Here is a 12,084-nt window from a genome sequence, read left to right as displayed (position 1 = left end):
GAAGATTAGAATCTCATCTAGATAGCGTGGCCATGAACAGAAGAACACAATTATGCTCTTAAATCTTTTACAAGGTACTGACTTTGATAATTGTAAGCCTATTTAAAATTCCATACCGAAGGCTCTATTTAATCACCGTTTAGAGTTATACCAGATTAACACTGTTGAGGCTTTCAGGTGAAAGATGCGCTGGAAGTGCAAAGCAGTAAAGTGATAAATATTTAGAATAGAAATTCACTGAGCAGCTTATCCTCCTTCCCGTGGCATACCTGGAGAATGCCCACAGCCAAAAGCACTGCATAATACAACTGGTAAGGACCAGACTCCCAAAAGCACTCAAGAAACTAGGACTACACCTTTCAGCATTGGTATGGCAAGGTCAGATAAGATATATTAAAACATGTAACCCCATTCCCCATATGTGCATCAAAAAGGGAGTTCTGGTGACCAGAGTCTTTTACAATGCACTTTCAGTGCAACTTCATAGAGTTCACATGCCAGAGTCTAAACGGGTCTCTGTTTTTCACATAACAGAGTACGTGGATATGTGCAATATAAATAGGATACAATATATGCAACATAAACCAGTTTCTTAACAACTCCATTTCAGTTAGTGTTTCACTTAATAGTTTTGTCCTATACGGTGGGATATTTGGCAAAAACAAGTTTTCTGCCACTGCTTTTCTTCTCCTCCCTCCCAAGTTCCCTTTCAACAGCTGCAAATACCAATGGCTGGGGGCACAGAAGCTGCAAGCACATCATGGCTCTCCTTGAGGCTACAGTGTAATTTCAGAGATTTCAAAAGTGCCTTGATAACAATCTGGAGCAAAATATTCTTTATCATATCCCGAAATCAAAGGAAGCAACTGGACTACCAATATTATACACATTAACGACTTTTAACACGGTGGGATATTAAACTAAAAATGATTAACAGCAGCATCACATCTGATAAATTTTAATATTAATTCGTACGAATATAAAATTACTCTTCATATTTAACTTAATATAATAAAACACACACATTCCAGACCAGACAAGTTCCGAGCACAAAGGAAGAAGCAGCAGCACAAAAGAAGTTACAGTACACAGGTTTTCCTCCCTTGCTTTCACGATAACGCATACACGGGATGGTGCTGCCTGTCCGCTCTGTTCTGAATAACCGGATGGAAAGACGGATGCGAAAGAAAGTGTTGATGGTAGTAGGGCAGCTCGTTTGCCATGAGGCGGTAGGTGCTTCGCGGCGCATCGCACCCGGGGAAGGGGAAGCCAAGCGGCAGCGCGGCGCCGGGGAGCAGCGGCAGGAGCCCCCGGGGCGGCCCCGGCGGGCAGCGGCCGGCGCCGGGCGGCGCCCCCGGGGCGCAGCTGCAGAGCGAGGTGGCGGGCAGCGGGCGGTGCTGGCGCTCCTGGACCTGCCTCTTCAGCTTCATCCTCCGGTTCTGAAACCAGGTTTTGATCTGAGTAATAAAAAGCAAGGGGCGAAGGGAGTGTGAGAGGAAGGGAGACGAAGATCAGGAATTTCACCTAAAATATGACATGCAAACCGTGAACAGCTGTAGCGCCGCTGCCAGAATCGTTTTGCTGCGTTTGACTCGATACGGCTGGACGCGCCCTGGCTACCGAGGGCAGAGGAGGGCAGGCGGCTGCCTAGGGAGGACGGGGTGCCTGGTTCCCTGCCCAGCGATTTTAGGTGAACCACTTCCAGCCTTTAAGACTATATACAACCTCTGCAAGGTCTGCAGCGCTACCGCAAACCAAACAGATAGCTGCGCATCGAGGCGCGGCTGCTCCCACAGAAACATAAACCATAAACAAACAAGGGGGGAAAGCACCCATGACGCCTCCCCCGGTAGGAAGTACCTCCCCGCCCCCAGCCAGAGACAGCACAACGCCCGTCCGCGGCGCAGAGGCTCCCCCGGGCCCACCTGGGTCTCCGAGAGGTGCAGGGCGGCCGCCAGCTGCCTCCGCTCCGCGCCGCCCAGGTAGCGCCGCCGGCGGAAGGTCTCCTCCAGGCCTCCCAGCTGCGCCGCGCTGAAGGCGGTGCGCGCCCGGCGCTGCCGCCCGCGGGGCTCCGCCGCGCCGCGCTCCGCGCTCTCGCTCTCATAGCCCGAAGACTCGTCGCCGCTGAGCCAGCCGCTGTCGGGGGCTGCAGAGGGGGCAGCAGCGTGAGGCCTCACCCTGGGCCTGGGGCGGTGGGAGGGGGGCTACCGCCGCCCCCCTACCTCCCGCCCGGGTGAGGTCCCACCTTGCAGGGCCGGCGCCCCCAACCCCGCCGCCGGCCCCTCCTCACCCACCTGGCTCCGACGGGGCGGGGGGCTCCCGGGAGCCGCCGCGCTCCCCCGCGCAGGGCTCGCTACCGCCCGCCGGCTGCCCGGGCCGCGCCACCGCCGCCCGCCGGGGCTCGGCTCGGGGCAGCAGCGGGGCGCTGCCGAGGGCCGTGGGGGCGCGGGGAGGGGGCGCGCAGCAGATGTGGGGCCGCAGGCCGTGGGCCTTCAGCTCAGCCCGGCTCATGGCGGAAAGGGGCTAGGGCCGCCGGGCTCGGCCCGCTCTTATATGGGCGCTGCGGGCCCGGGCGGGCTCGTTTGCAAGTGTGAAGCCACATCAAAGCGGGGACGGAGCGCAGGTAACAGCTGCCAGCGAGAAGGAGAGTTCACACGTCTGGCAAATGCCTGCAGCCGCTGGCTCCAGCATGTCTGCGGGGCGGGGGACCCCCTTGAAGTGCAAACCTGCCCCTCTCCCCCGCAGGGCAGGGCACGGGCAGGCCCGGCCCCGCGACGAGGCGTGTAGAGATACCGGCGGTGCCGGAAACAGCGGGGTTTTGCCCGCGCCGCTTCCCGCTGCGGGGTCCAGCGGTGAGCAAAGATGCCCCAAACCGGCCCCCGCCGACGGGCTCCGCACCTCAGGGGAGCCGCGGGACCGGACGACCTGGGAACAGCCACGGGCGCTGCTACCACCAAGTCTCTATCGCCGGTCCTGAGCCGTCACCGTGGGGGACTATCGGCGGCTTGGGGGGTTAGAGGGGCCGAGGACCCTCTCAGCTTGAACTTGGCGCCGCTTGTCTAGCCAGAAAGTGTAACCAATCTCCCGAGGAGTTTAGTGATCAAAGCACCAAGTGAGAAGGGTAGCTCGCACCTCATCAACTTCAAACTATCCCCAATACACATGCCGATGGCTGCGCCTTTGTAATGCAGGAAGGACACCGTGAGGGACATCCCCCCCCTTCACCCCCTCCCCAAAGCAAAGCTCTCCTCGCAGCGAGCAAAACGAGCGGCGGCTGGAGAAGGGCGCATCCCTGCGGCGGAGCCCGGCTCCAGGCTGCTCCTGCGTCTAACTTGCACCGGCCTTCAGCCACTCCGGGAAAAAGCAGCTACAACACGCCTTGGATCTCAGAGTCAGTGCCTGATGCTTTCTAACAACCCGAGGAAGCGAATGGCCATCCCGGTAACTAGGTCAACGCATGGGCAGGATCTGAACTTCTGCTAAACTCCTCGGGGCTCCTGCTGGGACGCATAACTGAAAGAAATGCATACAATAAAGCTTGGCCTAATGGGCTGGGGCTTTTTTTTTCTCCCTTCCCTCCCCTCCTCCCTAAGAGTAGATCAATGATATCAGTTCCCAGACATAAGATGTAAAATAAATAAGGAAAATCCCTACCCAATAACTCTTCTCAAAACTCCCAAACTTTTTATGAGAACAAGGCTGAAAACCATGTTTGTGACACCCCTTTTTGCTGTTTCTAGTGTTATTTGTCAGCTACAGGAGTGCACAGCACACCACCGACCACTCTGACCCCACAAGGGCTGCACTGACTTAGCCCAGCTCCAGGGATGGGTGAAGCACTAGATCGATGCAAACTTGCTGCCAAACCCCCACAGCCCATGGGATTGGGTTGCTCTGGGCCTTTCCCTATAGTTCCAGGCCCCATGCCTGGACACCACTGAGACTCAGGAGCTCCTCAACTGAACACACACCTCCCAGCAAACAGAGTACTCTTCCCTGCTGCCTGCAAAGGGGCCTTCCCCCCTGCTCCTCTGGCAGGATGAGGCCCATGCCGGACTATGCAGTGCCATGTCCTGTGGGATGACAGCAAAGCACACGAATGCATGACCTAGGGAGATGCGCTTCATCCTTCCTTCCAAAATTACACAGGCAGGAGACAAAACAGCTCTGCTCAGTGCCATGCCCAAGGAGACTAGCATGTGCATTTATGTTTATGCATATCTTATAGAAATAGTTAGTGACCCTGAACAGCTGCTGCCAGCTCCCTTGTCATTCAAGCAGGGACACAGGGAAGCAGCTGCTGACCTGTCCCCTTCCTGCTTATTCCAGTTATGATTCATAAGGACCAAAGCCTCCTGGGCACGACAGTGTCCCTACTTCTCCAACACAGCAAGGCTTTTGTTTGGAGGGCTTTTGAATCACTGTTTTTCATCCTTGCTCTCACTTCATCCTTCCAGCAGCTCCCCAAGTGATTGAACTGTGATGTGATTTGGTAAGTGCACTTTGTAAGTGATGTATAGTTACTCACAGGCCCCAAGTTGCAGCATTACTGTCATCAGCTATTAGCAAAGTAAAAAGACACTCATCACCTTTCCCTGGTTAAACTTGCGCTTGCTGAAAGTCAGTGAAAACTGTGGCTGTTGTAAAATAAATAAATAAATAATAAAAAATTTGTATTTTCTTTTGTAAGACATTTATACTGGGCCCTAAAATCCCACTCTCCCCCTCCCCAAATGAATTTAGCTATATCTATAGACCATAAAAACCCTGAAACAGATGGAAAGGGGATGGCAGGTGTTAAGTGGCTGTTGCAATTCTCATCAGAAAGAAGTGGGAACTTGACAAACTTCAAAACTTTGATGATCCCTGATGAATAGAGGCTCCCTTACTGCAGTTAAGTCATCTCCTCCTCCTAAAGGAACATAGTGTTTACAGGAGACATTATTCCCCTGCCCCCCATTTTCATAGTACTTGATTTATATCCAAGATCAAAATTAAATTTATTTGAACAAGTCACAAGTTTCTAGGGATTTTTCTTTTTTAACATTAGAGTTCTGTATGCCCAGAACTTGAGAATACTGTAGGATGATAAATAATACATACATGTTTTCCCTGCGTTATTTATATTTAGAATACAGTGAGCTCATTCCTCCAAGTCACATTTCAAAATACTCATTGCTCTGCATTGGTATGTAAATCTTGTAACTGTAGGAAAAACATGCCTGCTTCAAGAAGCCTTTAAAACACTTAAAACTCAATATAATACCCTTAAAATATAGGGTATAGCGATTAACATCGGGATGTGAGAATTATGACTAAGGTAATCAGGACAGAACAGCGTTTTTATGCTAAGTTACAAGACTTTTAGGGACAAATTCTAGATTTCTCTCACTAGCTCAGAACGGGAATGGTTTTTGGGGCACTTGGTACACAAAGAAAGAGCAAGAATGAGCAGGACCGCTGCAGCTCGACACGACTAACTGAGAGAAACTGGAAGAAGTGGGCAAACAAAATTATAGACCGAAAAGGATTTTCAAAAAACAAACAAAAACAAACAAAAAAAAGAAACGCGGAAAAGTAAGTTTATTCCTTTCTGTGGCTCATCTCGACTCGACTCAGGGCTGAAGGATCAGACATTTTCCAGTCGGGGATGCCCAGGTTCACTGTGGTCGAGGCGAGCGGGGAGCTGCTGCCTGGGGCCGGGGCCGCCGCTCCGCTGCGCACCGCGCTGCGCACCGCCGCCCCCGCACCGGGGCGGCCGAGGAGCCAATTGATGGCTGTTTGTACCGTTCCCTGCTCCCCTTTAGAAATGCTAACTAGGTTATTGAGCGCGGCCTTTCATGTCCTGATAGGCGCTATTAGATAGTCAATTAGGCATCAGCGAGATTGATCGTTTCTGAATAGCTGCTTTTCTGTTTGAAGTACCCGTGAACACTAACAGGGCCATCACCCAGTCGCTCCTTCGCCCGCGGGAACAATACTGGCTCACACACAATAAATAACAAATGCTACTGACTCACTCGCTAATGCTACACCCTCTCCCCTCCAAGCTCTCATGCTGCGAGCCCACATATTCCTCTCCGAGAGCTGTGGGAGCAAACACGCGATTTGCGTTAAAAACGATTTATCAGGGAAACCTCATCCAGTTCTTTGTTCAACTAATCGGCAAATCACCTAGATAAGTTAAACACGAGTTAAATCGAAACAAAGTCATCTTTTGAATTCTTATGCACACCATCACCACGTTGCCTGAGGACTTATGACACCTCCACAGTTGTTCAGAATTGCCCAGGCAGAATAGCCAAGTGTTGAAATGAAAATGAAAACACTTATCCTACCTGAATACCAAAGAGCTGCCGGGTTTATGTCCCCTACTAAATACCACCAAGAAATGGGTCGAGACCTAGGAGCTTAAAGGATAACCAGAAAGGAAAACTAGCAAAGTCTGTGTGAGCTGAAAGTCCTTTCTCCCCTCCCTCCGGTGGGATTTATCAAGTTAATTGTCATCTAATTGCGTATCAAAGAAAGAGATAATGGGCTGCAATTAGATCTAATGGTCTGGCAGTGTGAGATCTCTCCCGATTAGCACACAACGCGGAATAACTTCACCTGGTTTGTAAACAGGTCCCTGGAGTGGCTCCACCGTGTCTGGGAGCTGCTGGGGGCCAAACCCCCGGACCCCGGTCCTGTACCCCTGTTGGCCGCCCTCGCCAAACCGGGCTGGGCGGGCGGGTGCGGGCTGCAGACGGCTCCGGGCCACCGCTGCTGCGCTAACTCAATCACGCTTCGCCCCCTCCGCGCACACCCTGCCGGGGAGAGCGGCTTTGAAGTTAGTGCTGCGGCCAGTTTCTCTTCCCTCCGCCTCTCCCTCCGCAGGGAGCCCCCTTTCCGGGTTATACAGCCGCTTCCCGAGAGCCGGGTGCTCCCGCGGTTTCACTGCGCCAGCATTAAACTGCTCCTCCCCGGCTAATCGACCCGGCTTTTCCATTTGCAGCTGACTCGCAGACAGCGCTTTGTCTTGCCCGAGCACATTCCGGCACTGATGGTTACTGTGATACGATTAAAGGCACAAAGCGGAGTGTTACAAAGCGGAGGAGGGTCTGAAATACGCCTGTGGAAAGCCCAGGAGGTTTTCTGCCCGGCCGCTGATCGGGGACATTATTTCTTTCAGCCCCGGAGCGAGTAGCGTGTGCGGTGCCAGACCAGGGTCGCGTTACTCCGGCCACTTGCCAACGCACGGGGGTCCCGCGCCGGGACTAACACGAGTTTATTGCTGACGGGGCGATGCTGCCATCGTAGATAGGAAGTTCAAACCTATAGGAATAAAACATGAAGGGGTGTCTGTTTTTTTCTTTTCTTCTTCCTCGATCTAAGGGAAAACTTGCAACCATGCTTGAAAACAGAATTTTAGGAATAGTTTAGCAAAAATTATTTCATGTACATCTTCAATACCTTTCGAATGTAGTTGTCACTCTCGAGAAAAATACATTTTTCTGCTGTATTAAATGGGAGTTCTCAGATGAGTAGCTGTTCAGAGGAATCTGATACCTCTAGGTGTCAGATGCCAAGCGAGCATCACCTCTCGTGTTCACCTGAGCAAATCTCGGGGAACGGGACAATATTTGCAAGCTAGCGCTGCCCAAACAGTGTCAAGACGCTGCGTGCGCTTGTTGACTATACAGGTGGCCACGCAGTCATTATGCTAAGCGATGATTAGCACCTTTTCAAGCAGAGCCCGGCTTCTCCCTCGCTCAGCAGCTCGCACGACCCGGGACGGGGCGCCCCGTTCACCCCGGGCAGCTCGGCTCCCGCCTGCACTAGCAGGACAGACACCTGCAGCCGTGTCCCCTCGGCCCACAAGCAAGTTCCCCTCCCTGGGGCGAGTGCTCGCTTCTTCCTTTCAAGCCCTTTCACCTCTTCCTCGCCTCCGCCGGGGCCAGCGGAGGTGCTTCTCCCCACCCCATCTGGCGTGGGGCAGGCCAGCCTCATCGGGGGGTTCGGCCCCCCATCCCGGTACCGTCGGCTCCAGGCTCGGAGCACGAGGGGCTGATGTACAGGGTAAATACAGCATCTGGGGGAGCGGTGGGGGCCCTCCTCGGCGGCCACAGTGGAGAGTCACCTCCACCACCGTCCCCTTGGAAAGGGGCAGCCAAGTCGATTCCCATATTTCAGACTTCCTTCCCCCCCCCCGCCGAGTAAATTGCGAAATTAGCTGACTTTGTCTGTCTAGCTATCCACAAAATGTGGCTGCATTAGAAAAACTATCTGCCATTACAAAGTTCTTTTGGAAAGATCTTAGTCCTTGATTACATTTGAAAGATAGACAGAGACAGAATTTCAGATTTCCCCTCTCCTTTGGATCAGTATAGTTGTTTTAGTTAACATAGTCATTCAGCTGAATTTGAGAAATAAGACAATCTGCAGTGGGAAATTTTATTTTTTGACAACAAATTAATACCAAACTGCACCATACTTCTGAAAGGATCTAAACACGATAAATAGCAGCTGCACCCTTGTTACATTTCCGAAATTCCTTCAAAACAGAGTTGCATTAATTGTGTAAATGCAAGCAAGTATTAAAATTCCAAAAGGATAGAAAACTACAACAAGGATTACAACATAATCCTTGACTTCTGCATGTGACAGCTACTCAGAAAATCAGAGCAGATAATGTTGCTGTGTACCAGACAAGTGTTGCCAGACAAAAGGCTGGCCCCTGCATAAAAAACAAAATAGGTGCATTCAGGGATGACTGACAGAGAACCTTCAAACAACTCATTGTATGAGTCCAGACTGCAAATGCACCGGAAGTTTTTTAATAACCCCGGAGACTGATTCTAAACTGATGGAATTTTTTATGGCTCTTTTCATGTCACTTCACAATTGACTTGAAAAGATTTATGACATCTTACATCACTCAAGGATCAGTTCTCACAGCCCTTACCCTAGCCTGAAATTAGGACATTATCACAATCATTAGTTTTTTGAGCATTATTCAAATAAAAAATACATAGCACTATGCTAATTAACCAGATTGCCATTTATTTAAACAAACAGCTTTGGATAGTTGCATATATTTTGATAATCACTCATACCCTCATATCTATGAGACACCAAGATAATATTTTTTGGGGACTCTACTGTTGATAAGGAATTGCAAGGCTAGCTCCTTCAAAAGGCCTAGCTTCAGATAGTTGCATTTATTTTGATAAGCACTCACACCCTGTTAGGTGCATGTGAGATGCCAAGATAATATTTTTTGGGGACTCTACTGTTGATACAGAATTGCAAGGCTAGCTCCCTCAAAGGCCTACTTAGGAGAGAGGTGCTTATTAATCCAGACCCCCCCCCCAAGCTATTGAGGAGAGGCTTTCATAACACTTAATTTAGGAGGTAGCTTTTTAGATCTTAAAATTATGTATCATATGGTATTTAAAGGGATCCAAGAGAAAGGATCCATCTGCTCTAAGAAGCCTAATATTTCATATTAGTAACTAATTCAAGATGCATCCACATATCAGCTTAAAGACATGGTCCCACCGTAGGAAGTGCCACCTGGGAGGTACCTGGAGGGGTGGAGCATCTCCTGATTTAGGGGACAATGGGAAATTCACAGTTTTCTTACAGTCAGCAAATGAAAGATTATCCAGATTTCCCACTAGAGCCAGAACAGATCTAGGGATTAAGGAGCCTGTTCTTCCTTTCACAGGGAGGAGAGGTCTCTGTCAGGGCAGGATAAGCAGCTGTGCAATCCTTGTGGAAGGAATTCAGGTGAAAGCTGGAAAGTGTTTGGGTTTATTAAGAGATTCCATTTGTAGTAAAATCGGCCACACCATGTCTGCATTTTACACAGTTGCCTATAAACACAGGGGCCTGAAGTCCATGACCCAGACTGTCCAGTCTCTGTAAAATCTCTCTCTCTGTGCCTCACCGCAGCTCCACCAGGCAGTTACAGACCAGGGCGGCCCACATCGCTGGCATTAGTGCAAATCCTCCTCAGTCACAGTCCTTGCCAGCGGGTCAGACGCCCAGCAGGAAGGCTCTGGGATCCCGGAACCCTACAAAGCAGGGCGCTGCCCAAAACCCTGGGGGCTGCGCCCGGCAGGCGCTGCTGAGGTCCACGGCCTGCGCCGGCAGCGCCGCCAAGGCGAAGCCGCCAGGAGCGGCCTCCTGCCGGGGCAGTGGCGGCGGCAGCGCCGCGTAGGCCAGGGGCAAGGGCACAAGCCCGCTCTGAGGTCCGTAAGGGAGAGGAGGGCTGCAGAAAGGCTCCGGCCTCAGCTCCTGCAGCTGCCGCTTCAGCTTCATCCGGCGGTTCTGGAACCAGGTCTTAATCTAGAGGGTTGTGGGAGGTGAGGAGAGGTGAAGTCACAACTTTTCCCCCGGGAGCGCCGATCCCATCATCCCATCCCATCCCATCCCATCCCATCCCATCCCATCCCATCCCATCCCATCCCATCCCATCCCATCCCTTCCCCACTCCACCCCACGCCGCTCACCTGCACCTCCGAGAGCTGCATCCTGCCGGCCAGCTTGCGCCGCTCGGCGGCCCCCAGGTACTGGTGCCGCTGGAAGGAGCTCTCCAGGGTGCTGATCTGCTCGGAGCTGAAGGCCGTGCGCAGCCGCCGGCCGCCGCGGCCGCCCTGCTCCTCGGGGCCGGGGCTCTCGGGCTCCGCCGCCGCCGCGGGATGCCCCGCTCCCCACGCCCGCTCGCCTGCTCCTGCGGACGGGGCGAAGGAGGAAGAGCTCAGCCAAGCCCTGGGCCGTGGGGTGTCCGCCCGCCCACCTCCTTCCCCTCTCCCTGGGCTTTGGGGGCGAGCGGGGCTCGCTGCCCCATCCAGGGAGAGAGGAAACGGGGCCAGACGCCCCTTCCCCGGGAAATCTGCGGCAGACCTCGGCACAGGTCCAGGCCCCTTCCGTGGGGGCATAAGGCCCTTCCCTCCTGCCCCCCAACCACGGCTGCCCCGCCATGCCCCGACGGGGCGGGTGTCGCGGTTACCTGCAGCGGCGGGGCCCGCCGGGCGCTCCCGGCTCCTGCCGCCTCTCCCGGCCCGCGGACCGGCGCCCTCCTTCCCGCTCCGCTCGGTCAGGCCGAGGCTGGAGCCGGAGTCGGGCCGGGGCCCCGTGGCTCGGCGCGGGGCACCGTCGGGGGGGTTCCGGGGGGCCTGGCTGCTTTGGGACAGCCACTCCACAGAGAAAGGGGCCTTGGTCATCCTGCCTTGTCTCGGAGCTGCCGGGAAGGAGGGTGCTGGGGAGCACATCCCCTCCTTTATAGCACAGGTCCCGGAGGAAAACGTTGTTTGTGTAAATACACATCAAAGGGCCAGATAAGTATCATCTAATTGCCATCAGTCCTCCCCCTCTACAAAAGATACCGTTCACACATTGCCACAGCTCGAGGAGGCTCGGCTCCACCGTGTCTGCCCCTGGAGGAGTTCACTCTGCCGTCAGTGATTTACAGCACTTGTTACATCCTATCCCCATGCAAATGGCATTTATAGCGCTGAGCGGCCTCAAACGGCGCTGGGGAATGCATCCCGGGGGAGGGGGGGACGCACAGGGACCAGCTTCCCCCAGGCTCTGGCGGGACTGGGGTCGCCGGGGGCTCCTAGTCCCTGTTCCCCGAGATACTTCTCAATTCCTCCTTCAAGCAGAAGTTCCACTTTCTAAAGGGATCTTCCCAAACCTGCTCCTCTCTGGGCTGAGCACCGTGCTACCGAGACAGCCTGAGGCAGGCAGACGGACAGACTCACTCAACACATTCTCCTGGGTCTGTTCCATCAAGTTATGAGCACCAAACATGGGGAGAAGGGTTTGGAGGAAAAGGCTGTGGGAGAAAAAAAAAAAAAAAAGTAAAAGTCAAGTCTGTTGAGTTGTATCGATCGGCTAGCTCCAGGCTGCTTACATAAAGTGTATTTTTCTGAACTAAAGAATCAGGAAAAGACAATTATACTATTCTGATTAACTCTCTGCTGAAGCTGCAGGATTGCATCATATCTTCCCTCACAGATCTTTCCAACTGCACAGGTTACACAGGTTTCCCTGCTATCTTACTCTCCCTGGCTTTCATCTTACTTCCTCAAAAAT

General features: G+C 53.0%; 2 protein-coding genes across 2 annotated transcripts; both read right to left on the bottom strand.

Annotated features, from left to right (window-relative positions):
* Positions 1-1,109: 1,109 nt before the first annotated feature.
* Positions 1,110-2,511, bottom strand: LOC134142863 (homeobox protein vent1-like). Its single transcript, XM_062580418.1, has 3 exons — positions 2,295-2,511; positions 1,926-2,146; positions 1,110-1,457 (listed from the first exon to the last, which is right to left on the bottom strand). The coding sequence occupies exons 1-3, from the start codon at positions 2,509-2,511 to the stop codon at positions 1,110-1,112; spliced, it is 786 nt and encodes a 261-aa protein (XP_062436402.1).
* Positions 2,512-10,020: 7,509 nt separating this feature from the next.
* LOC134142860 (homeobox protein pv.1-like) lies at positions 10,021-11,210 on the bottom strand. Its single transcript, XM_062580407.1, has 3 exons — positions 10,899-11,210; positions 10,497-10,640; positions 10,021-10,332 (listed from the first exon to the last, which is right to left on the bottom strand). The coding sequence occupies exons 1-3, from the start codon at positions 11,208-11,210 to the stop codon at positions 10,021-10,023; spliced, it is 768 nt and encodes a 255-aa protein (XP_062436391.1).
* Between the last annotated feature and the right edge of the window lie 874 nt (positions 11,211-12,084).

The sequence above is a fragment of the Rhea pennata genome, chromosome 7, assembly GCF_028389875.1.
Source record: "Rhea pennata isolate bPtePen1 chromosome 7, bPtePen1.pri, whole genome shotgun sequence".
NCBI lineage: Eukaryota > Metazoa > Chordata > Aves > Rheiformes > Rheidae > Rhea > Rhea pennata.
The sequence above is the reverse complement of the archived record's forward strand: the minus strand, read 5'-3'. Positions and strand labels throughout refer to the sequence as shown.

What these genes read in the sequence shown, in the direction of transcription:
- LOC134142860 (XM_062580407.1), bottom strand. Translation starts at nt 11,210, where the DNA reads ATGACCAAGGCCCCTTTCTCTGTGGAGTGGCTGTCCCAAAGCAGCCAG. An exon ending in CACGGAAGGGGCCTGGACCT is followed by an intron (nt 10,641 to 10,898) that starts GTGCCGAGGTCT and finishes CCCGAGGAGCAG; the next exon opens with GGCGGCCGCGGCGGCCGGCG. An exon ending in TGCAGCTCTCGGAGGTGCAG is followed by an intron (nt 10,333 to 10,496) that starts GTGAGCGGCGTG and finishes ACAACCCTCTAG; the next exon opens with ATTAAGACCTGGTTCCAGAA.
- LOC134142863 (XM_062580418.1), bottom strand. Translation starts at nt 2,511, where the DNA reads ATGAGCCGGGCTGAGCTGAAGGCCCACGGCCTGCGGCCCCACATCTGC. An exon ending in CCCCGCCCCGTCGGAGCCAG is followed by an intron (nt 2,147 to 2,294) that starts GTGGGTGAGGAG and finishes CCCCCTCTGCAG; the next exon opens with CCCCCGACAGCGGCTGGCTC. An exon ending in TGCACCTCTCGGAGACCCAG is followed by an intron (nt 1,458 to 1,925) that starts GTGGGCCCGGGG and finishes TTTATTACTCAG; the next exon opens with ATCAAAACCTGGTTTCAGAA.